At 47.4% G+C, this 25,084-nt stretch overlaps 1 protein-coding gene across 1 annotated transcript in view; it reads left to right on the top strand.

The window, feature by feature from the left end:
* Nucleotides 1-25,084, top strand: part of Fbxo10 (F-box protein 10) — a 49,670-nt gene that overhangs the window by 2,960 nt on the left and 21,626 nt on the right. Inside the window, exons 2-3 of the mRNA XM_021159923.1 lie at nt 18,590-19,180; nt 22,129-22,950. Of these exons, the coding sequence (XP_021015582.1) occupies nt 18,596-19,180; nt 22,129-22,950 (1,407 nt within the window). The 5' untranslated portion in view covers nt 18,590-18,595. The remainder of the gene's footprint in view (nt 1-18,589; nt 19,181-22,128; nt 22,951-25,084) is intronic.

Raw genomic sequence — 25,084 nt, 5'->3', positions numbered from 1 at the left:
CAGTCAGATCCCTGCCAGTCAGTCAGTCAGATCCCTGCCAGTCAGTCAGTCAGATCCCTGCCAGTCAGTCAGTCAGATCCCTGCCAGTCAGTCAGATCCCTGCCAGTCAGTCAGATCCCTACCAGTCAGATCCCCTCTGGACTCTCAGGTTGGAGCTTTCTTTAGTTCCCAAAGCATCACTTCCTGGGCCTTGAATTGAGCTTGCTCCTAGGCTGACTTCTTCTAGCCTTCTGGGGTCACCGCACGTCACCGAGATGTCCTCCCGCCCCTTTCAAGCCTTTTATCTGAATTTAAGGGCTCCATCGCCCTTCCTTTTCCTATGCTTAACCAGAGTGAGTCCCTTTGGTAAACTAGTTCTGCTTTGTCATGGGGTTTTACCTAAGCAGAGATCCTCAGGAATGGCAGTTTTCAACACGCCACCCAGGTCGTTAGGTACCTCTTTCAGCCTTGTTCTCCCAAGTGCAAAAAGGGTCTTCGGGTGATTCTTGGCAAAGCATACATGTGTTCCCGGCGACTTTCCACCTGCAGTCTTAGGTGAGGCAATTGCAAACATCCTCAGCTCACCCCCTGCTTTAGTGGAGGTGGGCATGCTTGCAATCTCATCACTCTTAGGGTAGCAGGAGGATCAAGAGCTTAGGTCCACCCAGGCTTCATGAGACCTTACTGAGAGAAAAATGAAAAAGAATATGCTCTACTGAAAGCAAAGTGTGTTTGGTATATGCAGTGTTAGGAGTTTGGGAACCAAGGTTTTAAATTGAAGACAAAGGATTGCATGCAGGCAAGGTGACACGATCATCCCAGCTCTTGAAAGACTGAGGCAGGAGGATTTCTTGAGCCTAGGAGATGGCAAGATCTCAATCCAGAAACAAACAAAAGCCTGGTTAGGAGGGTTTTTGTTTGTTTTGTTTTGTTTCGTTTTATTTTTAATGATGGTTTTTATGTTCTTTCAATTTTTCTAAGAATCAGTATGTTTATTTCACTATCTTTGTTTTGAACATTTTTTACTCTGAAAGATAATATATACAGATGTGGCACAGATGTATAGTTTAGCAAATAGTAGTGAGGTAAGTCACAGTGTAAACACTGCAGCCTTAAGAAATGGAGTGTGGTCAGAGCCTCCTTCCAAGCCTGCGCTCCTCCCCCAGAGGCTGCCATCTTGACCTGTGGATGGCCGTCTCTTTGTCACATGCCTTGTGCGTGTGCATCTCTACACAGTGCCATTTAGTTTAACTCCATGCGTGTGAGATCACCCTGTCTGTATCCTGGGTTCTGCTGCTTTTGCTCAGTGTGTCACTGGTGTGACTAGGTCACAGTAAATTTAGTCAGCAGTGGGTGGGCACTGGGTTACCAAGGACATTTGCAGACATAGTCTCTTTCTTTTTTAAAAGATTTATTTATTTCTATGTATTTATCTGAGTACACTGTAGCTGTCTTCAGACACCCCAGAAGAGGGCATCAGATCCTGTTACAGTTGGTTGTGAGCCACCATGTGGTTGCTGGGAATTGAACTCAGGTCCTCTGGAAGAGCAGTCAGTGCTCTTAACCACTGAGCCATCTCTCCAGCCCTAGTCTCTCTCTTTTAAATTGCATTTACTCATTTGTTTGTTTAGTGGTAGGAGACTTGCATGAGGTGGGTTCCCGGGATGGACCTCAGATCATCAGGCTTGCCTCCTGACCCCTGTCTCTGGCCTTCCTCAGGCATAGTCTGTCATGTATACCAACAAGCCTCCTAGGTTAGTCATCCAGACGGAATTGCTTTGTCTTTGATGGTGGCTGATTTTGGTTTTCCTTGTTGGTTTGCTTTTTGAGACAAGAACTAACTGTGTAGTTCAAGCTGTCCTGGAACTCAGTATATAACCAAGACTGACCTGGAGCACACAGCAGTCCTCCTGCCTCAAGCTTCTATGTGCTGGAATCTACAGGTATGAACTACTATGCCGGTTCTAAGTTTCTTCCCTACTAGCAGTTTGTGAGTTATGTTTGTTCCCAGTCTTGGGAGATACTTGCTTTGGCCAGTTGTTTTTTATTATTATTATTATTATTTTATGCCTGGAAGCTGTATGATGAGAGTCCATACAGCTTCATACAGAGATGTGTGTGTAGCTTTTTTAAAAAAAGATTTATTTATTATTATATCTAAGTACATTGTAGCTGTCTTCAGACACACCAGAAAAGGGTGTCAGATCTCATTACGGATGGTTGTGAGCCACCATGTGGTTGCTGGGACTTGAACTCAGGACCTCTGGAAGAGCAGTCAGTGATCTTAACCACTGAGCCATCTCTCCAGCCCCAGTTTATTATTTTTATGTGTATTGTGTGTCTCGAGGCTTTAACTTACTTTCCTTGGTTATTGCTGATATTGAACACTTTGCTATGGTTAATGGGATGGCCTCTGTGAAATACCCAAGTCATCAGACCTGTTTTTTAATGTGGTTCCAGGTTGGCAGGGTTGTCGGGCACTTTATCTACAGGTCCATTCAGCTGGTCCTGCAGGTACATTGTTAAGTGAAGCCCACGCTCGACTCGACACTGTGATCCACATATCAGTGAAAGCGTGCAGAGTCCGTCCGTCCGTCTAGGTCTGTGCGGCCTCACTTAGTATCTATAGTTTTCAGGCTCCTCCATTTACCTTCGTTGTATGTAGGTGCCATGCTTTCATGGTGGATGGACATCTAAGTTGTACTCATGTCTTGTGTTGTCAGCAGGGCAGCAGTGAACATGAGCAAGCAGATGTCTCCAGTAGGCTCTGGGGGTCCTCTGGGTATGCCTGGGAGTGGTCTAGCTGGGTCGTGTGGTAGACACATCTCTGGCTGTTTGAGGAACCGCCACACTGGTTTCATAGTGGCAACACCACTCTGCTCTCCCAGGAGCAGTGAATGAGGGCTTCTCTCTCCCACATCCTTGCCGAGGCATTTGCTCTCACTTGTTTTCTTATGGTTAACCATTCTGACTGGTCGAAATGAAATGTCAAAGTGGTTTTCGTTCACATTTCCCTGATGGCTAATGCAAATGTTGAGTACTTTAAAAGATAGATCTTAGACATTTGTGTTTAAGGTTTGTTTTTTTGTTTTTGTTTTTGTTTTTTTTAAAAACCGTGTGTGGGGGCTGGTGAGATGGCTCAGTGGGTAAGCTCACTGACTGCTCTTCCAGAGGTCCTGAGTTCAAATCCCAGCAACCACATGGTGGCTCACAACCATCTGTAATGAGATCTGATGCCCTCTTCTGGAGTGTCTGAAGATGGATACAGTGTACTCACATATAATAAAACAATAAATCTTAAAAAAAAAAAAAAACTGTGTGTGATCCTTTTAGGAGGTTCCCCATAATCTCAGGCCTTTGAATACTTGAGGACCAGTCAGTGGCACTGTTTGGGGGAGGTTTAGGAGGTGTGGCTTTGTTGAAAGAAGTATGTCACTGGAGGAGGGCTTCGAGAATTTAAGGTTCCTGCTCTCTGCTTTCTGCTTGTGTTTAAGATATGTGCTGTCGGGCTGGTGAGATGGCACAGTGGGTGAGAGCACCCGACTGCTCTTCCGAAGGTCCAGAGTTCAAATCCCAGCAACCACATGGTGGCTCACAACCATCTGTAACGAGATCTGGCGCCCTCTTCTGGAGTGTCTGAAGACAGCTACAGTGTACTTACATATAATAAATAAATAAATCTTTAAAAAAAAAAAAAGATATGCGCTGTCACCTTGATGTGTGTCCCTCCATCACTCTACCTCAGTGGACTCTGACCCTATGGAACTAGAAGCCCAAGCAAACTCTCTATAGTCAAGTTGGTCATGGTGTTTATCACAGCAATAGAAATGTAGCTAAGACACTGGGCTTCACTGTGTATCCCAAGCTAACCTGGAACTTGCTGTGTAGACCAGGCTGGTCACGAATTAATAGAGATCTACCTCCCTCTGCGTCTACCTCTGCGTCACATTAAAGGCACCATGCCTACTTAGTCACCATCGTCTTCTTTTTGTGTGTGTGTGTGTGTGTGTGTGTGTGTGTAGACACACGTGTGGAGGTCAGAAGACACTTTTTAGGTGAAGGTTCTCTGCTTCCGCCTGTGGGTTCCAAGGATGGAATTCAAGTTGTAAGATTTAATGGCCATTTTGCGGGCCCCCTGTCTTTCTTCTTTCGAGAAGTCTTTAGTTCCATTAGCCAGTTTTTTGGTTTTTGTTTTGTTTTGTTTTGTTTTTTGTAATTGTGTAGTGTGTTTTCTTGGTGTTTAGTTTTTCTGAGTTCTTCGTGTATTCTGGCTAGGCACCAATCCTCTGTCAGATGCAGATGGCAGAGATCCCCCCCCCACCCCGATATTCTGCAGGCTGCCTCTTCAGTGTCTTCTGCAGTTCAGAAGCCTGTTAGTTTCATGAGGTCCCACTTGTTGGTCGTTGGCCACGGGGGCCCCATTGAGAAAATCTTTACTTAAGTATATCCTGAAGCATATTCCCCACTCTCCTTGTGAATTTTCAGAGTTTCAGGTTAACATTGAGATTTTGACCCATTTGGAATTTTGCAAAGGGTGACAGATAAAGGAACAATTTTTTCCACAAGACTCAACATCTCAGAAGAGGGAACAGAAAGATTGTAAGGGCCAGAGTTTAGGGAGGACTAAGGTGAAATAGTATCTTCTGGATAGGATAGGGCTGATGAACAGCACAGGATCGAACCGGTCAGTGTCCTAGCATGGAGAGAGGGGCTTACACACCCACACTTAGCTGAGGAGCCATTGGCAGTTGATGGCTTCTGCAGGAAGTGAGTCAGTTAAGAGGATCCTCCAGTAGTTGGCCCTGCCTGCTGCAGCGGGCTGTCCCACACCCATGCATGCGTGTGCAACACAAACATCACACTATCATGCCTCTGCCTCCCCAGTGCTGGGGCTCAGTGAGTTATAAAAAATAATTGTTTGCAAAAAGACAACAAGGAGTTAGGTGGCGAGTAGAAGATGTATCTGGGAGGAGTGGGGATGGACATCACCAAGATACGTTTGTCTCAGCCACTGTTCTGTTGCTGTGAAAAGGCACATGGCCAAAGCAACTCTTGTAAGGGCCTGCTTACAGTTTCAGGGGCTCAGTCCATGATCATCATGGTGGGGAACATAGTGGCAGGCAAACGTGATGCTGGAGAGGTAGCTGGGATGATCTCCAAGCTCACATCTGATCTGCAAGTTGCAGACAGACAGACAGGCAGACAAGAGGGGGTGGGGGGAGGGAGATATCACACTGTTCTGTCTGGTATGGGCTTTTGAAACCTCAAGCTCACCCACCACCTCCTTCCACAAGGACATACCTCCTAATCCTTTTTAAACAGTTCTCCCACTAAGCAAATATATGAGTCTGTGGGGGCATTTCTCATTTAAAATATAGCAATGCTATATACATGTATTACATTCTCAAAGAACTGATAAAAGTATGAAAAGAATAAAGAAAAAAAATCCCAGGCTAGCAAGATGGACCAGCAATAAAAGGTGCTTGCTACCAAACCTAACCATCTAAGTTCAATCCCTAGGATCCACATGGTGGAGGGAGAAAACTGACTCCCACAAACTGCCCTCTGACCTCCACACAGATGCTATGACAGGTGCCTCCCTCCAAAATAAGCAAACATTAAAGAAAGAAAGAAAGAAAGAAAGAAAGAAAGAAAGAAAGAAAGAAAGAAAGAAAGAAAGAAAAGGAGAGGGGAGGGGAGAGGAGAGAAGAGGAGAGAAAAGAAAAAGAATCTCTTTGTCTCTCTGGATCCCTGTACTGCTTGCTCTAATTTGGCCATATTCCTCCATGCCTCAGGTGATCTCTCCTGAATTTCTTCTGGTCCTGACAAAGGGGCATGCATATTGTCTACTTTAGGTCAAATATCTATCCTGTGTGATATCTTTGCCCTGGCTAAGGCACTGTGAATGACATCCTATCAGGTTAAATGGACTGGGAACACAGCTCTAAGGGCAAGGAAAGTGCTAGGCTTGATGTCACGGGCCAGTAACCTCAGCTGCGTGAGAGGCTAAAGAGGAGGATCACAAGTTCAAGGCCTGCCTGGGCCTCAGAGTGAGTTCAAGAGCAACTTTGGCAATTTAGTAAGACCATATCTCAGAATAGAGCTGGGGATATAATCTAGCACAACTAGGATTGTTGCCAGTGCCAAAAACTAAGTACATAAAAATAAGGAGGAACAGACCCCACTGGGGCTTATGTGCACACAAGTAGAAAGTTTGAGGCCAGCCCAGGCACCATAGCCAGCTCCTTTGTAAAAACAAACAAAAGCAAAAGTAAAGGGCCTGGCTTATAGCTCAGTGGTAGCCAGCTTGTTTGGTGTGCACAAAGCCCTGGGTTCAATCCCCAATGCTGTGACAAAGATTGTGTAGACTGAAAGTGAGAGGGAAAGGCGCAAGTCCATGTGTGGCAGGGCCGTGGGCTTCGATGGATCCAGACCTCCCTCCTCATTCTGGAAGGACAAGCATCCGGCCCTTAAGAGCTTACCATTTGCTCCCTTGTTTGCACTTGAAATAGAAAAGCTCCCTAGAATTTGATATTTGGAACACGGAGGCCACACACCTCGTGAATTTCTGCTGCCCATGCTGTTCTAACCATCCTGTTCTGAATATAAACTTACTCTCTTTGCCAGACGGTCAGGAACCCGAACCCTGCTTACCTCTGTTACCATAAGGGCTCATCGGGGCAGGAGAAATGGGTTCCTGCGCTTCCTGAGGATCCGAGTTCAGAGGCCCTTAGAGACTCCAGCTCCAGGAGATCCGACACCCTCTTTTGACCTGTTTGGGTAATTTCACTCAAGTGCACATACTTATGAAGAGACACATAATTCAAATAAAATTCTAAAAAAAGAAAGGAAGAAAGGAAACCCTTGGCAGCCACTGCTAGTGAGCTGCCGATCATAGACCAAGGAGGTGGGCACTCCCCCACGCCCTCTGCACTTCAGACTTTTTTTTTTTTTATTCCTAAGATGCTGGGAAAAGTGGCTCAAAATTCGAAGAGGAAGAAGGGATTTGCGTCAGGAAAACATCACAGGAGAGAACCTCTTCCATTTGCTCTGTGTTTGCTGTGTGCCAAGCTCAGCGTTAACCGTTTCCCAGACAGCTCTCACCCACCTAATGAGCCTCTAAGGTAGCATTACCTCCATTTTTATAGATAAGGACGAACAGCCAGAGACCAGACTGACTCCATTGAATGCTTAATGTCACCGGTAAAGTAGCAATTCCTTGGTGTGGAAATTGCCTCAAGCTGGGTGTGATTAAAGAGAAGTGGCTGGAGCGGTTTGTGCCTAGCTGGGAGGCAGAAGGTGACAAGAAGGACGAGAAGGACGCTGTCTTGTTGATAATGCTTGGGTGGTTGGGGTTTACTTGCCAGATAAGGTGCCCTGGATTTTGTAGATTTTTTTAACTTGAAAAGCGTAAGTCTTCAGGCCTCCCAGCTGAATGCTGTCAGTCCAAATTAGACGGTTTCTGAGGCTTCATAGTAACTGCAGGACCTGGGGCTGGAGAGATGGCTCAGCGAGTAAAACTGCTCTTCTGAAGGTCCTGAGTTCAAATCCCAGAAACCACATGGCGGCTCACAAGCACCCATAATGAGATCTGACACCTTCTTCTGTGTCTGAAGACAGCAACAGTGTACCTATTTATAGTAACCTTTTAAAAAAAAGGAACTGCAGGATCAACTTCATCTTCATGGTCAGTGAGGCCAAGGGTCCTGTACCATCACCAGCTGTGAAACCTAACGCTGTAAGGAAGGACCTGGGTGGCAGGTGCTTGGTTGTACGACAGGGACTTGGGACTTAGTCCAAGTTAGGAATCCATTTTCAGATATATTACTGCCAGACCCTAGGAGTGAGGTTTGCAGTGCGGTCTGTGTTGTGAGTTCTCACTGAGGTGACACAGTAAGTCCTCAAAATACCCTCCTGGTGGGTGTGGTCATCCATGCCTTTAATCCCAACACCCAGGAGGCAGAGGCAGACAGAGCAAGAGATAGAGGTCCTTGTGTCTACTTATTGACTTTTCCAGGCCAAACAAGGCCATACAGTGAGAATCTGCCTCAAAACAAAACAAAACAAAACAAAAAACAAGCAAAAAACCAAAAAACAAAAAACCCAAACACTCCCTTCCTTAGCCTTTCATGTTTGCTTATTAAATGTGTGAAAATCGGAATTAAGGGCCAGTTCAAAGGCTTCCCTGATGCATATCCCTTCCTAGCTGAGCCTCGGTGAGCAGGCCCTGGGCTGACAGAGGAGGGCAAAGGGAGGGCCTATCTGAACCTCTCAGAGCCCCTGACATAAGCACATAGTGTCTGGATTATAGTATCGGATTTCATCGCTGACAGTACCGTCTCTCAGGCTGAAGAGGACGAAGGCTCGAAGAAACCATGGTGTGTCCAGCTGCAACATTTAAGGTTTCTCTCCTTTCCAGAGTCTGTGGATGTGTGGGTGCAGGCTTTGTGGCTCGTATTTTATTCTCTTTTACTTTAGGATGGATTTGAACTAAAACCCGCAGAAGTAGAGACAGACGCCTCCTTTCATTTGAGACGTTAAATCATTAACCTGTTAGCCTTGTTCCGCCAAACAGTGCGTTCTCGTTTCACTGGTGCCTTGTATGCTTCATGGTGTGGGTAGGGAAGCTTGTGTCCCCTCTACATGGACACTAAGAAAGGCCTGAGCTGCCCTAGATCCTTCCTTCTTTTTTTTTTTTAAAGATTTATTTATTGATTATATGTAAGTACACTGTAGCTGTCTTCAGACACTCCAGAAGAGGGCATCAGATTTCGTTACGGATGGTTGTGAGCCACCATGTGGTTGCTGGGATTTGAACTCCGGACCTTTGGAAGAGCATTCGGCACTCTTAACCACTGAGCCATCTCGCCAGCCCCAGATCCTTCCTTCTTAGTGATGTTTTAAAACTAAATCTAATCTCCCGCCACCTTGCAACTAAGATGTCCTCCTGTAAGTAGGAAGCAGTTGGTTTTTGTTGTTTGGATTTGGAGAAGACACCAGGTCTTGCTGTACAGCTCAGACTGGCCCCAGCCTCACTATCCTCCTGTTTGTCACCACCCAGGCTCTGGGATTGCAGGTGTGTGCACCACCATGGCTGTTTTGCCATTATCTGATCATAGAAGACGAAAGCAGAGTTCAGCCACCTGTGAATGCAAGCCAGTATGTCCTTCTTGCAGGAGTCCATTCACCATGACGTGTAGAACCTTTTGTGCAGCGACTCAAAGCAGCTCCCAAATGAGCTAGTAGCTCAGGTCGGGGCCCACGGGAACCGGCTGGCTTTTCTGGCTGACCCTGGAACTGTCTCAGTCTGACTAAGAATCAGCCTAAGCTTAGCTGCAGCTTCCCCTCAGAGCTTGTCCTGACACCCGCCTTACGCCTGTGCTCATCTGAGGTACTCGCTCCTCCCTGAAGCCTGCTTGCTGTTCTGATTCTCGCCTCGCTTGGGCAAGTCATTCAAGTGCTCTCAGGCAGAGCTCCTTCGTGGATCTGTGAACTGAGGACTGGACCGCCCTCATTTACTGTGTCGCAAGCTTGGAGTTCACACGCGTTCTCGGGGGGGGGGGGTCTTGTTAAAGTGCCATGTCTGGGGCTAGAAGAGATGGCTCAGCAGCAAAGAGTACTTGCGGTTCTTGGTTGGGCATGCCGGCTTATGCCTGTAATCCCAGCACCCAGGAGGCAGAGGCTAGTCTGGTCTGCAGAGCGAGTGCTCTTTTGAAGACAGAGAAACCCTGTCTCAAAAAACTAAAAATAAATAATAGGTGAAGTACTCGCTGCTCTTGCAAATCATCTGAGATTTGGTTCCCAGCACTACATGGCAGCTCACAACCACCTAGAAGTTCAGTTCCAGGGGACCTGACACCCTCTTCTGGCCTCTGTGGAAACCTTCACTCAGGAGACATATATTTACACACTCTCTCTCTCTCTCTCTCTCTCTCTCTTCTGGCCTCTGTGGAAACCTTCACTCACAAGACATATATTTACACACTCTCTCTCTCTCTCTCTCTCTCACACACACACACACACACACACACATAAAAAAATGCCATATCTGATGGCACCGAAGACTTAGTGTTCTAACAAACTACTAAATCCTGGGATACCTGGAGCTATGTGGCTATTTCCAGTGGGAGGTAGAAGACCACGGAAACCACGTGCCACCTTCAAGAGATGTGAAGAGAAGTGATAAAATAATACATTGGAAAGTGACCTTTTTTTTTTTTTTTTTTTTTTTTTTTTTTTTTTTCTTGCATGCAGCCTAGGTTGGCCTGGGTCGGTCCACTGCTCCCCCTTCCCTGATGGGCTCTCAGGTGTGCCTGTCATCCCAGCAGGTTCTTATTATCTGAACAAGGGCTTTCTTCTTGAGACACTGAGTGCTTTCCCCTCCATTGTGTTTGGTTTTGGTTTTGTGATGGGTGGCATTGTTTTGGTTAGAGGGGAATATTACTATTATTTTTGGTAGCTGAATCTTTGTCTTCTGCTGTGTAGGAAAACAGGACCCGTATCTGCTCTCCCACTGAACTGTGAGGCCTACCACATGGTCTTAGACATGGCGAGTGTTGAACACATACTTAGGTTTTATTTGCTTGTTACACGGGGCTCTGCACCATAGCAGGGAGTCTGTGGTGAGGATTTGAAGTCTCAGCACTGTTAGTCCGGTAAGGATTTACTCAGTGCTAAGAACCCACAGTGTGCTGGGCAGAATTCTAGACAGACTACACACAGCAGTACAGTGTTTCTGGCTTTAAGGGGCTTACATTCTGCTCCAGAAAGATAAAGAGGGGGAGAAAGACTCTTGGCTCTCCGTTCTGGTGAGAGTCAGTCTGAGTGGGCGTGCTGGGGTCAAGCCCTGAAATCCCCCAGATTCTGAGGCTGACAAAAATCAGTTGGAAGACAGATAGACAGACAGACAACAAAACTAAACTGCAGAACCTTCATCCTAGCACGGGGAGAGGACTACAGTGCTTGAAGGATGTTATGTGCACTTTGTCCTTTGGAGGCCTGTCCTTACAGCGTGTCCTGTGCCTGTCGGGCTGGCAGAGCACGTGGTCAGCAGACTTTCTCTGTCTTCACTCTGTTGCTAGCATCTCATTGTGTGCCAGGTCTGTATTCACGGACACTTTCCTAGAGACCGTCCCTGACGGCCTGTCTAAATTGGTCCTCAGCAGTTGTTCATGCATGCATGCACACATGGATGCACACATGCACACATGGATGCATGCATGCAAGTCCTGCTTCATCTCTCTGTAGCATTTGTGGTAACATTTGCTTGCTTGCTTTCTCTTTCTTTCCTTTTCTTTTTGTTTCATTTCTTGCCTGTCTGTGAGGATAGGAACTTCGCCTTTATTGCCTTTCAGTACTTGGAACAGTGCTGGGCTCACAGTGGGCAAGCAAATATTTGTTAACTAAATGTCACTTTTCTTTAGAAATTGTTAAAAATCTGTACACTATGGCAGAAGGGCCATTTGGTGAGAGATCTTAGTCTTACTTCAGAGATGGGAATATAGACTCAGAGAGGTTTGGGGACTTGCTTTCAGCCCCAGGGCTGGGAAGCAGCAGTTCATACTTGCTGAGAGCTAACCTAGGCTCACCTCCCAGGAGGAAGCCTCTGCCCCTCTTACTGAAGTTGGGGATACCGAGTGGCCTGGAGTCATGTGACTCTCTCCAGTGGGGTGGGGGGTGGGAGACCACAGAAACGCTGCCCTCACCTCTCAGGAACATATTAAATATGGAGGTGTTGGGGCCACCTCAGCACCTACTTTCCCACACTTTGTTTTTCCAGTTCCTACTGACGTCACACTACAAGCGCACAGGCCCAGGGGATAGTTGTTACTTTTTAATTCCATGCTCAGAGGCCCCAGTGGCAAAAAGGAAAGGCAGAAGTGTAGAGTGCTCTTCTAAAAACTGTTACCTAGTTAGAGAAATCCCCGGCTGCATGGATCCCCGTGGACTAATGTGAAGATCTTGTAAATACAGCCAGATAGAACAGCAGGGGACTGGCAGGGCAATGAAGGAGGCCTTTATCTGAGCTTAGAGGAATGTTGAAGGGAGAAGGACTGGCCTCAGTCTGTCTGCACCCAGACTTCTGGAATTGGGGGCACAAGTGAATCTGGAGAAAGGGTAGAAACTAGCTGCCTCCTGACAGGCCAGAAGCTAGGACTATCTGCTTCCTGGACTCAGAACCCGAAGCCACGGTGGATTCTTTGTGAAATGTGGTCTTTGTCTTTTTTCCACTGCTGTAACAAAATATTTGAGCACAGGAAATGAAGGAAACAAACAAACAAACAAAAAAGGGCAGCCAGGCATGGTAGTGCACACTTTTAATCTCAGCACTAGGGTGGCAGAAGCAGGTGGATCTCTGAGTCGGAGGCCAGCCTGGTCTACAAAACAAGTCCAGGATAGCCAGGGCTACACAGAGAAACCCTGTCTCACAAAACCAAAACCAACCAACCAAACAAACAAACAAAATGGACTGGAAAGATGGCTCAGCAGTTAAGAGCACCGACTGCCCTTCTGAAGGTCCTGAATTCAATTCCTAGCAACCACATGGTGGCTCACAACCATCTGTAATGAGATCTGATGCCCACTTCTGGTGCGTCTGAAGACAGCTACCGTATACTTATAAATAAATAAAATAAATACATCTTAAACAAACAAACAACAATAAAAGGAAATTTTATTTAGCTTAGGTACAAGAGTATGAACGCACATGGGGTGTTCCTATAGTCCTAGCTACTTGAGAAGCTAAGACAGGAGGATCAGCTGAGCCCAAGAGTTCAAGGTTACCTTGTATAATTCAGCAAGACCCTATCTCAAAACCAAACAAACAATAAGTAAAGCTAAGAGCACGGTGGGTATCAGCATCTGCTTGGCATCTAGGAAAGGCCTCTTGTTCCATGATAAAACCGCAGAGGCCATTGCATGCTGAGACGGCCAGTGAACTGCCACTAATGGCTACATCATAGGCGTCCTGCTCTAACGTCCTCATCTAATGGTAATTAGCTCCCAAAGGCACCTTCAGATGCCCCTGACACATGACTTTGGAGATTAAGTTTCTAACACATAGATTGTTGGGAGACACACTCAAATTATTACAGATGTTTTTGCCCAAAATTTCCCAGATAACCCCACAATCTGAGGGGAAAACATTTTCACTTAATATTTGCACAGTTGTGTTGTGACTTCTTGCTTTTACTGTCCACTTAGCATGCCTCTTCTGCATCTCCATAAAACAGTTCTGGGCAGGCCACACTCCTCCTGAGAAACCTGCACCAGTGTTCCAGCTGCTGGGCCTGTCTGTCACTCAAGGTCTCTGCCAGCCTGGACTGTGTAAGGGTGTAGAACTTGAGTGGCTGATGGGAGGAGGAAGTGAGACCGACTGAGGAAGTAATTAAGAGCCAGACACCTGCTCAGCTTTGAGAGGAGCACTGTCATCACTGTGGAGCATCCATGGAATGGGCCATCTCAGGTTCCTAGAGGTATCGCCTCACGTCTTCAGAACAGTGGCTCTCACCTTCCTAACGCTGCAACCCCTTAATACAGTTCCCCATGGTGCGGTGACCCCCAACCATAGCATTATTTTGTTGCCACTTCATAGCTGTAATCTTGCTACTGTTATGAGTCATAATATAAATATCTGTGTTTCCCAGTGGTCTTTGGGGTCCCCTGTGAAAGGGTTGGGTTGTTCAACCCCCAAAGGGGTCACAACCCACAGGCTTCCTGTGCTCTGCTGGTTGGGAAGCACTGGGCTTTCCCACAGTAACAGACTAGCCCCAAGCTCTTAGCTTCTTCACTCAACTAACTGACTTCCTTCCTCCCTCCCTCCCTTTCTTTCTTTCTTTCTTTCTTTCTTTCTTTCTTTCTTTCTTTCTTTCTTTCTTTCTTTCATACAGTCTCACTGTGTAGACCAGGCTGGCTTTCAGCTCACAGAGGTCCTTCTATCTCTGCCTCCTGAGTGCTGCGACTAAAGGTGTGTGCCACCACTGCAGGATTTTTACTTTTTGACTCCTTATTTACATTATTACTGGAAGAATTTCTGTTCAGATATTTCTAGATCAGTCTCACTATGCATGGAAGGGGGTTCTGAAAGCTGTGCTTATATGGTAAATTTACATCCGGTTGAGGAAACAATTATTTACCTGAAAGCTGGGGCGGAGACTGATGGAGACTCACCTCTACCTGTTCAGTTAGTTCCAACTAGTGCGGTAAGCTTGCATTTTGTGCTCAGTTTTAGATGGGTTTTGCTGTAGTCGTTGGATTGTGGCCCAGGGCATCCTTTCTTAACGGGCTGCTATCCTAACGTTGAGAAAGCCACCTGGGACAGGTGACAGGGGGTCTGTAGTATATCACATGGTCCACACAGTGGGTGGCCTGCCTGCATCACACGCCTTTATAGTAAGCTAGGTTGAAGCTGGAATCTGGGTAGTTGTAACTAAAATGTCTTTTAACATCACTCCTAGGATGGCCTATCAGCAATAGATCTCAGGGGACTCTCATGAACAGATATGGGAGGCTCCATAAATTAGGGCTAAGTTCATACTCTGGAACATCTGCCAGTTGTCTTTTGTAGAAGTGAAGAAGGGCTTGATGGATAATGCATCGTGGGAAGTGCACTCCTGCCATGTACTGCCCCCTGAAAGAGCAGTGCACATTCACTCCGGAGGACCAGTGTGAGAAAGTGGGACACAGAGACAAGGAAAGCATGGGTGTAGAAGTAGGTCAGAGCCCTTAGGAATGATCATAAGATATCCCCTGAGCTGCAGCACTTGGTCCTGATTCAGATGAACACAGGCTCTTGGAGATGTTTGCATATTTCTTATAAGCAATTTATGGGCATGTGGTAGCTCTGGTGGTTTTAAATTGAAGTCATAGGTAATAAAGGAAAGGGAAGTGAAAAGCAGTTCGTGCAGTCTTGTAAGTGAGCCTCTCACAGGGAAGAAAGCACTGGAGAGATCAACTGGAACTGAGCTGGTGTGACAGGGAGCTGTTAAGTGGGAGGGGGAGACTCGATCTGAACAAGGAAGCAAAACTGTAGTCTGTGAGTGTCAGGGCTGGGTAGAAGAAGTGTAAAAGTGTGATCCCAGCTACAGGAGGGTGGGAGGCAAGAGGTTGCAAATTGGAGGCTTGCCTGGGCAGTTTAGTGAAACCTGTCTCAAAATGAAAAACAAAAAGGAGATTTGGATTAAAGCTCAGTAGTAGATCACTTGCCTGGATTGTGTGAAGCCCTGAGTTCGATCCCCAGGATGGGGTGGGGGGAGGAACATTTGGTATTCATAACAGAAATTGGATATGGTCAGCTTATGCCAAAAGGAGAGTATTTATTTATTTGTGTTAGAGGCCCATGCTGGCCTTGAACTCCTGATACTCCCAAGTGGTTGGATTAGAGATGTGGGTGACTACACCCAGTCAAAAGGGGAATTGGTTAGAGAGGCATGGAGATTACTGGTAACATTCAAAGGCTAAGGGTGAAGCTGAGCTTGGAGACTGGCCAGAAACTGGGATGCCCTTGCTTCCATTGCTTTTCTGATTCATTCTCTCAGTGAGGTTCATCTTCTACCTCCTCTCTGCCAGCACCTACTCCAGAGTTTATTGCTTAGGAAAGAAACCAGCAACCAGGATAGCGTGTACATCTAGAGAAGGGCTCAGTGGTCCATTTGTATCAGATGCAGCCTATGGAGGGCCGGCTGTCATGTTGCTATGTACTTCTCTACAGGGGCCCCCGTTTCTGTAATTATGTGGTATAAATTGTTGGTAAGGGGCAAGAATGTTCCCAAAGAAAGCAAGGTGGCAGACAGTGATGCAGCCAGCCCAGCAGATGGCTAGGATTACACCAGGGAGTAGCCAAGCCAGGACCAAACCCCACAGTCTTTCTTAGGGAAACAATAGTAATTAGCTGATATGAGAATGGTAAGGGGGAGACAAATAGATACTTAGTTTTCATTTGTATCTAGGACCGCTGCTGCCAAAGATGGCCTCTCTCTGTATGATCCAAACTCTTTTAGGTAGATCCCAGGGGCATTTCAGGGATCTAGATTCCATAGTCCCAGGATACATGCACCTGTCCTCACCTTTTTTTTTTCTTTTTTTTTGCCTTGACTTCATAGTACATCTCTACTCTTTTTTGCACAGTTGTTACACTTGTAGTGATTTGAATGAAAATAACCCCTCATGGCACTGCTTGGGGAGGCTTAGAAGGTGTGGCCTTGTTGGAGGAAATGTGTCATTGAAGACAGGCTTGAAAAAAAGAGTGTGGAAGACTGGAGTGCTCAGAAGGGTTCTGTCTGTGGAGGCCCAGCTCAAGAGGTTTCTGAGGGGAACGATATTGGCAACTGGGATAGCGATCTTCCTGTGACATTTTGGTGAAGAGTGGCTGGATGGCCTGTTAACCTTCACTTTTACAATGCTTAATGGCTTTTCTGGTCCAAAGTTCAAAGTCTTCCACATGCCTCAAAAAACCAACACGGTCAGGTCTGTCACAGCAGTGGTATTAATTGCTTTTCTTGCTGTGGTAAGACACCATAATAAGACAGCTGATAAAAGGAAGGGTTTATTTGAGCTATGGTCCCAGAAGGGTAAAAGATCCTCACTGTCATGGTGGGGGAGCAGGCAGGCAAGATGGCAGGGACAGCGGAGAGCTGACATCTTAGAGTGCAAGCAGGATACAGAGTGAACTCAAGATGTCCTGACTCTCTAAACTCTCAAGCCCTCTCCAGTGACACATCTTCTCCAACAAAGCCACCAACTCAAGACCAAGCATTGAAGCCTCTGAGCATACAGGACCCAATCTCATTCAAACTACCACATTCTGCTCTCTGCCCCCACCCCCACCCCCAGGCTTGAAGCCACATCAGAATATAAATGCATTCAGTCCTACTTCAAAATCCCCATAATCTTTCAGTCTCAACACTGCTTAAAAGTCCAAAGTCTCTTCTGAGACTTAAGGTGATCTCTTAATTGTAATCCTTTGTCAAAGCAAATTACCTGCTTCCAACATACTATGGCACTGAATAGACATTACCGTACTGGACCAAAGCCAGACAAACTCCAGCTCCTATAGCTCCATGCCTGGTGTCAAAGGCTTAGATGGCTTCATCCTTCCTGCTTTACTGCCTGCAACAATACCACAAGGGTTTCTCCACAGGGTTGGGGCTCTGGCTGATACCACAAGGGTTTCTCCACAGGGTTGGGACTCTGGTTAATACTACAAGGGTTTCTCCACAGGGTTGGGACTCTGGTTGCCAGGAGTCCTGGGATTGTATCCTTAGAGTCTGACTGAAGAGGGTAGAGACTAACCTATTGGGTGAAAATCCCTGAGAAGTCGGTACTAGTGACTTTTCTTGTCTTCCTGACCAAATGTGTGACAGAAATAACCTTAGAGAATTACTTATTTTGGCTCAGAATTGATAGTCCCTTTTAACTATATGTGTTTGGGCAGATACCAAACCAAGAGAGTACGTGGTAGAACAGGTTTTGTTGTAGTTTGTTTTGGGTACAGGGTCCCACCTTGTAGCTCTGGCTGCACTGGAACTCACTGTATAGACCAGACAGACTTCAAACTCAGAGATATGTCTGTCTCTGTCTCTTAAGTGCTCAGTTTAAAGGCCTGCACCACTATGCCTGCCTCATAGAAAATAGTTTTTTTTAAAAATATTTATTTTTATGTTTAAGTGCATGTATTAGTTAGAGTTTTACTGCTGTGAACAGACACCATGACCAAGGCAACTCTTATAAGGACAACATTTAATTGGGGCTGGCTTACAGGTTCAGAGGTTCAGTCCATTATCATCAAGGCAGGAGCATGGCAGCATCTAGGCAGGCATGGTGTAGGCAGAGCTGAGAGTTCTACAGCTTCATCTGAAGGCTGCTGGTGGAAGACTCACTTCCAGGCTGCTAGGATGATGGCCTTAAAGCCCACACCCACAGTGACACACCTACTCTAACAAGGCCACACCTCCTAATAGTGCCACTCCCTGGGCTAAGCATATACAAACCATGACAGTGTGTATGTATATGTATTCATGTATGTTCATGTGAATATGTTCATGTATGCCATGCCATGCCATACAGGTGCCTCTGGAAGCCAGAAGAAGGAACTGAATCACTGTGGGGCTGGGATTACAGGTGGTTGCCAGCCACCTGAGTGGCTTTATGCTTTTAATGTCTGAGCCATCTCTCCATCCCAGAACTCCATTACCTCACAACATATAGAAGCAGAGAAGAGGGTAATACCAGGTGAGACCAGGGCAGGATTCAGCTCCAAGGACAGGCCACCAGGTCCTGCTTCCTGTAGTTAGGTCCCATTTTTCATTACTTCCTGACAATGCTATCATATTATGACACATTGATTAGGCAGAGTCCTCCTGACCTTCTTATCTCTGGAACTGCAGCACAGACTCACCCAGAGGTGTGCTTCACTAATCCCCTAGGTGTTTCTTAATCTAATCATGTTAACAATCAAAATTAACTGGCACAGATTCTGATTGAGGAAATGGAGTCCTCTGATTGGCTGTGCCTTGTTCACTTGCTCATCTCTGGGGTCAGGAGGTGTTATTTTTAAAAAGGGAACAATAAAATAAAGTGAATAAAGACAATCTTCTTTTGTGTCTTTCTCCAGGTGACCATGGAAACGGGTGGCCTCCCCCTGGAGCTGTGGCGTATGATCTTAGCCTACCTACATCTCCCTGACCTGGGCCGCTGCAGCCTGGTTTGCAGGGCCTGGTATGAACTGATCCTCAGCCTGGACAGTACCCGCTGGCGGCAGCTGTGTCTGGGCTGCACTGAGTGCCGCCACCCCAACTGGCCCAACCAGCCTGATGTGGAGCCCGAGTCCTGGAGGGAGGCCTTCAAGCAACACTACCTTGCCTCTAAGACCTGGACCAAGAACGCACTGGACTTGGAGTCCTCCATCTGCTTCTCTCTGTTCCGCAGGAAGAAGGAGCGACGCACCTTGAGTGTTGGGCCAGGCCATGAGTTTGACAGCTTGGGCAGTGCCTTAGCCATGGCCAGCCTCTATGATCGAATCGTGCTTTTCCCAGGTGTGTACGAGGAGCAAGGGGAGATCATCCTGAAGGTGCCGGTGGAGATTGTGGGCCAAGGGAAGTTGGGCGAGGTGGCCCTGCTTGCCAGCATTGACCAGCACTGCTCAACCACACGTGTGTGCAATCTTGTCTTCATGCCAGCCTGGTTCTCACCAATCATGTATAAGGTGGGTGTACACCTGATACCATCCAATCCTTACCCCACGGCCTTGGTCTCAGTGCCTTTCCCTTTAGGTTAGACTTGAGAATTTAGTATTTATTCCTGTACACATACTCCTGAGAGCTGAACTAACTGAGAAGTGGGCACACAGGTCAGTATGGTCCAGAGTTATGCTTGGTGCCTTAATTCCTTCAAAGCTGCCTTAGAAATGAGAGGTGGGCTAAGGACAACATTTTGTGCCTCTTCTATTCCTAACAAGATCAGCAAGAGCACCAGGTTGAGTGGTGAGGTGGCGGTCATGCAGTGTCACGGTGACAGGACATTAGCTGAGCAGCATGTGGGGGTGGGGGAGGCAGAAACCCTCAGTATCTGAACCCTCATCCTGTGCAGGAGTCACTGCTTCTCAAGACTACCTGGAGGGAAGTCAGGAAATACCAGTCCAGCACAGTACTCATTAGCACAGAGCTGGTGGCCCTGTAAAACACAGAGCCTATGCATTGGCTGGAAGTGGTCCTGTTACTGCCAGCAGCAAGTCCTTGTCTTTATTGGTTTTGTTTGTTTGTTTGTTTGTTTTTGTTTTGTTTTTCGAGACAGGGTTTCTCTGTGTAGTCAAGGCTGTCCTGGAACTCACTCTGTAGCCCAGGCTGGCCTCGAACTCAGAAATCCGCCTGCCTCTGTCTCCCAGAGTGCTGGGATTAAAGGCGTGTGCCACCATGCCCGGCTCCTTGTCTTTATTGTAACGATCAGTACCTCACTGGCCATTCGAGACACTCAGTATGTGCCCAGTGTGTGCTTTACGGCCACACCTGAGTTCCTCTCCCCTGGAGCTCTCAGAGGATGTTGTGTCACCTGGTTTTATAGATGAGAGACACTGAGGCCCAACAACAGCAGCATAGGCAAGGTTTCAGGCTTATGGGCAGAGCTTGGATCCAAAGCCTAAATAATCAGGATAACCTCCGTCTAAGCAGACATCTGTGGTGGTCAGTAGCTGTGGTTCCCTTGGGCAGATGAGGGGCATTGAAAGTCAGAGATGCTAGTAAGTTTCTCAGATGGGTAATTAGTGAGGTTAGAGCTCAAATCCAGGCCCTCTGATTTATAAAATTACATCATACCAAAGTCGTTGGGAGCCCGAAAGGCTGTTTCTTAGTTCGAGAATGTTTTATAAGGACTAATGGATGTCCCCGTGCTGGTCTACAGACCTGGAAGTAAAGTTTGCTTCTAGAAACAAGGCTCCAGACCTTCTGTGCCTTGAGTAAGTGCTCACTGGGCCTCTGCTGCTGCCTCAGAAGCACAGCTGTAGCTCCTCAGGAGACAAGCCTGACCACAGGCTTCTTTGTCCTCAGACATCTGGTTTAGTGCTTCACGTATTCGAGTGCTAAATCCACGATGGCCTTTCAACTAAAAAGGCACAGAGATCTGACAATGTCCCAGAAGTTTTCAGTGACCTCCTAAAAGAACTCTAGCGTAGACTGCATCTCCAAGAAACTGAAAGGGCCAAGAGGGCAGATGGGCTTCACTGGCAGCAGGAAAGTAGTGGAGCTGTAAGGTGGCACCTGCAGCAGCTGGGGCCCCTGTTCACCCTCCTCTGAAAGCCATCAAGGCTGGCCACTGGTAGAGAACGGTTTAATTGCTCAAGGACAGGTCTGTTGGATTTGACTCCTGAGGTGCTCCTTTGTGTTATGGTGGAGATACGTCTGGTGGAGTTCACCTGTCACTCAGGCCTAGGGTCTCAGTGGACTTAGCAGGTTCAGCACGTTCCCATCCTACCCCAGACTCCCGAGGCCCTTGTGTCTTTGACCTCAGATAATAATAGCTGTCTGAGTCTGACTCAGGTACCACTGAGCCTGAGAACCAGCTTTGTGATTTATAAACTAGCAAGCCTCATGCTACAGACGGGGAAAGTGGGGTTTAGAGAGATGAAGCCATTTGTCCTAGGTAATGCACTTGGAAGAGGCAGAGCCGTGGTGAGCCATCAGAGCCTACCCCCAACCACTGACAGCATCCCCTGTCTTTTCTCTTTGAAGATGAGACCTGTCCTTTGCATTGCAAACCCTCACACCAGTAGCTGCACAGACTGGGCTCTCCTAATGCCTGGCTGGGCCATAACCTGTCCTGGTCACAGAAGTCTTAAATCTCTTCTTGCCTGTCCTTTACTGTGCCAGCAATCTGGGCCCTAGCATGGCCTAGCTCTTTTGGGTACTGCAGGCCAGCAGGCTCAGGTAGAGAACACACCTGTAGGCACAAGAAAGTGTGTGGATGAAGGAAGAGTGCTTTTTAAAAGGTACGATCAGGAGAGACTTGTGCATGGTAATCATATGACCCAGACACAAGCAAGGACTCTCCTCCTTTCAGAGGCCTGGTGAAGTCCAGCTCAGACCCCACGCAATGCCCTTGGGATTGCACTAGCTCCTATGTTTGTGAAATCCAAAGCATCCCCTAGGTTAGAGTGGCCCTCCTCCACGCTCCCCTTCTCCAAAGTTGTATCAGTTCCATCTCCCCGGCCTCCCCGTGCTGCAGCTTCTTCCTGCCTGCGTGCCAGGCCAGCACTGTACTGCTGAGCTGTGTCTCCAGCCCTTCCTCCTTCCTAGTCCACCAAAACCAAAAGGGAGCAGAGAGTGAGGTTGGGGGAACGACAGTAATTCTCACTTAGCGTTTCATGAGTATCAGAGAACTTATTTAAGACTTGAAATACACACTGGGCCCCGCTGTAGCATGTGGGCTTTTCTTCCTTATCTTTTAGAATTGGAAGGATGCAGTGGTTGGCAGCTTTTCTTGTGCTTCTTTGATGCGGACCTACTTCCCAGTTCCTTTGAGTGACATTCTGGCCTTCCAAGGAAAGGGAAGAAGTCAAACCAAGGGCCCTTCTGTCTCTGCCCTCCTTGAAGAGCAGCTCGGGTGATAACCATCAAAACAAAGTGTAGGCTCCTGACTGAGTCTCCTCTTTCTTGTCCCCAGACCACATCTGGTCACATCCAGTTTGACAACTGCAACTTCGAGAACGGACACATCCAGGTCCATGGCCCGGGCACCTGCCAAGTGAAGTTTTGTACCTTCAAAAACACTCATGTCTTTTTGCACAACGTGCCCTTATGCATGTTGGAAAACTGTGAATTTGTGGGCAGCGAAAACAACTGTGTGACTGTGGAGGGTCACCCGTCGGCGGATAAGAACTGGGCCTACAAGTACCTGCTGGGCCTTATCAAGTCCTCACCCATCTTTCTCCCCGCAGAGGACCATGACTTTTTAATGTCCTTGGATTTAGAGAGCCGGGACCAGGCCTGGAGCCCAAGGACCTGTGACATTGTGATCGAGGGCAGCCAGAGTCCTACAAGCCCAGTCTGTAGCTCTCCCAAGCCAGGCTCCAAGGAGGCAGAGGTGGGCAGCGATGGGGAGAGAGTGGCCCAGACTCCAGACAGCAGCGATGGTGGCCTGAGCCCCAGCGGGGAGGATGAGGACGACGAACAGCTCACATACAGACTGTCCTACCAGGTGCAGGGCCCACGCCCAGTCCTGGGGGGCTCATTTCTGGGCCCTCCACTACCTGGAGCATCGATTCAGCTGCCCAGCTGTCTAGTGCTGAACTCACTGCATCAGGAGCTGCAGAAAGACAAGGAAGCCATGGCGCTAGCCAGCTCTGTGCAGGGCTGCCTTATCCGCAAGTGCCTCTTCCGGGATGGGAAGGGCGGCGTCTTCGTCTGCTCTTATGGCCGTGCCAAGATGGAAGGAAACGTCTTTCGGAACCTGACTTATGCAGTGCGGTGTATACACAATAGCAAGGTACTGTCCCAGGGACTTATACTCTAGACTGAGGCCTCACTGGGTGGTCATTGCCAAGAGCATAAGCCTTGCTTTTGAGAGGGCTTCTGTGGCTATGTGTGGAAAGGGTGTAATGAGCTATTTGCATTTTTAAAAGATTTTTCCTTTCCATCATCTGACTTGGATAAGACAATCTCTTCCCATTTCCCAGAAAAAAAAAAAAGAAAAATAGAGACCCAGAGCGGGAAAGAGTCTTACTTGGGGTCACTGAGCAAGTTGGAGGCAGAACCCAGGTCTTGTACCCCGACTCACGTGTGTCATTCTGCTTCTCTTACCTGTTACGTAGGTGTGCTTAGAAGAAAGACATGATCACTGCCTTCATTTTAGACTCCAGTGGGATAGTTGGGAAGGGTTTCTGCAGAAGCTGGTTTCTGAGCTGAGGGTGAATAGAGGGTACAGGGCAGGCGGAGCATACATGGTTGGAAAAGAGGGTGTATCCTAGAAGCAAGTACATCCCACACTGAGCTGTTTGCGAGGCTGAGTCACCCACGCAGCTGGAACACATTTAGAGGCTGTGGGACTGGGGAGATGGCTCAGAAGTTAAGAGCACTGTTGCTCTTCCAGGGGACCCAGGTTGGTTTTCAGCACCTACATGGTGGCTTACAACCATCTGTAACTCCAGTTCCAGGGGATCCAAAGCCCTCTTCTGAACCCCATGGGCAACAGGCAAGCATATATATATATATATATACACAAGCATATATACAGGTAAAATACTCATACACATAGAGGAAAATAAATCTTAATTTTTTTTTAAAAGACAGAGCTATAGGTAGTAATCAGGAGCCATGCCCAGAGTCTAAAAAGGTGGGCATCGCACGGAGAGAGCTCCCCAGCCGCTGATGAAATTACTCTCTTGCAGGAGAAGTCTTACTGAGCGCTGTGGAACAATCCCCATATCCATCACGGTTGGTGCCACAGAGGGCTCTGAAGGGTGAGCAGGCCTTGCAGAAGAGAGCATAGCCCTACCGTGGCCTTGGGTCTCAGCTCTCCATCATTCCCTGTAGTTACCTGTACTTCTATACCGTGAGAGAGTGTCCAGTGTGGCTTCTCTCACTGAGGTCTGAGGGCCTGCTGCCTCGACCATAGCAGAAGTGCTCAGTAAGCTAATAGGCATTGCAGAGACTGCTGTGGGTCTTCAAGGCATCTAGCATGGTTAATTACAATTGTATTTAATTGTATATAACATGCCTACATTTTGTTTGTTTGTGTTTGTTTGGTTGGTTGGTTTTGGTTCTTCCAGGGTTTCTCCATGTAACAGAGCCCTGTGGGGCTGAAACTTGCTTTGTAGACTACACTGGCCTTGAACCCAGCTGAGATCTGTCTGGCTCTCAAGTGCTGGGATTAAAAGTTAAAAGTGTGTGCCACCACACTCAGCTTCCAGGCCCATTTCTAAGGACAATTTTAGGTGCTGTTACCATGAAAACACAAGACTATACTATATTGTAAGGAGAAAATAGAATTTTTTTTTTTAAAGGAAGAGGCCTAGCTTGGTGGTGCCTATCAAGAATCTTTGTACATGAGAGGCTGATGCAGGAGGATCACTACAAAGCTCAGGCCAGCCTGGGCTAGTGAAACCTTGTCTCAGAAGGAAACAACATGGAAGGAGGCTACTTAGTAAAGTGTGTGGGTATTTATGTGGGTACCACAGTGAAAGGGTCAGGTCTGGCCCCTGCAGAGGACTTTTCTCTTCACACAGTTATCATAGGCATGGCTGTTGAGCAAACTTCTGCCTCTGCTGCCCTGCCCGTGGGTCTTTAAGGGATGGTGAAGGTGATTAGCAAAGGTTCCATATGGAAGTACTAGGTTGGTCATGATGGTATATGCCTGTAAGTCAAGCACTCAGGAGGTTAAGGCATATCACAAATTCAAGTCCAGATTAAGATAGGAATCTAGACCTTAATCTGGGGTGGGGGTGGGGGCGGAGGGAAGGGAAGGGAAGAGGAGCTTCATAGTGCATCTGGTATATAGCAGGCGCTTAGTTATTAGCCTCTGTGAAGGTGGTGACAGTCTACCCGAGAGGTTCTCTGATAGATGTGCCAAGGGTATGGCACACGAACCCATAAATGAGGGCAACTGACAAGGAGCCAGGACA

This window comes from Mus caroli, chromosome 4, assembly GCF_900094665.2.
Source record: "Mus caroli chromosome 4, CAROLI_EIJ_v1.1, whole genome shotgun sequence".
NCBI lineage: Eukaryota > Metazoa > Chordata > Mammalia > Rodentia > Muridae > Mus > Mus caroli.
The sequence above is the reverse complement of the archived record's forward strand: the minus strand, read 5'-3'. Positions and strand labels throughout refer to the sequence as shown.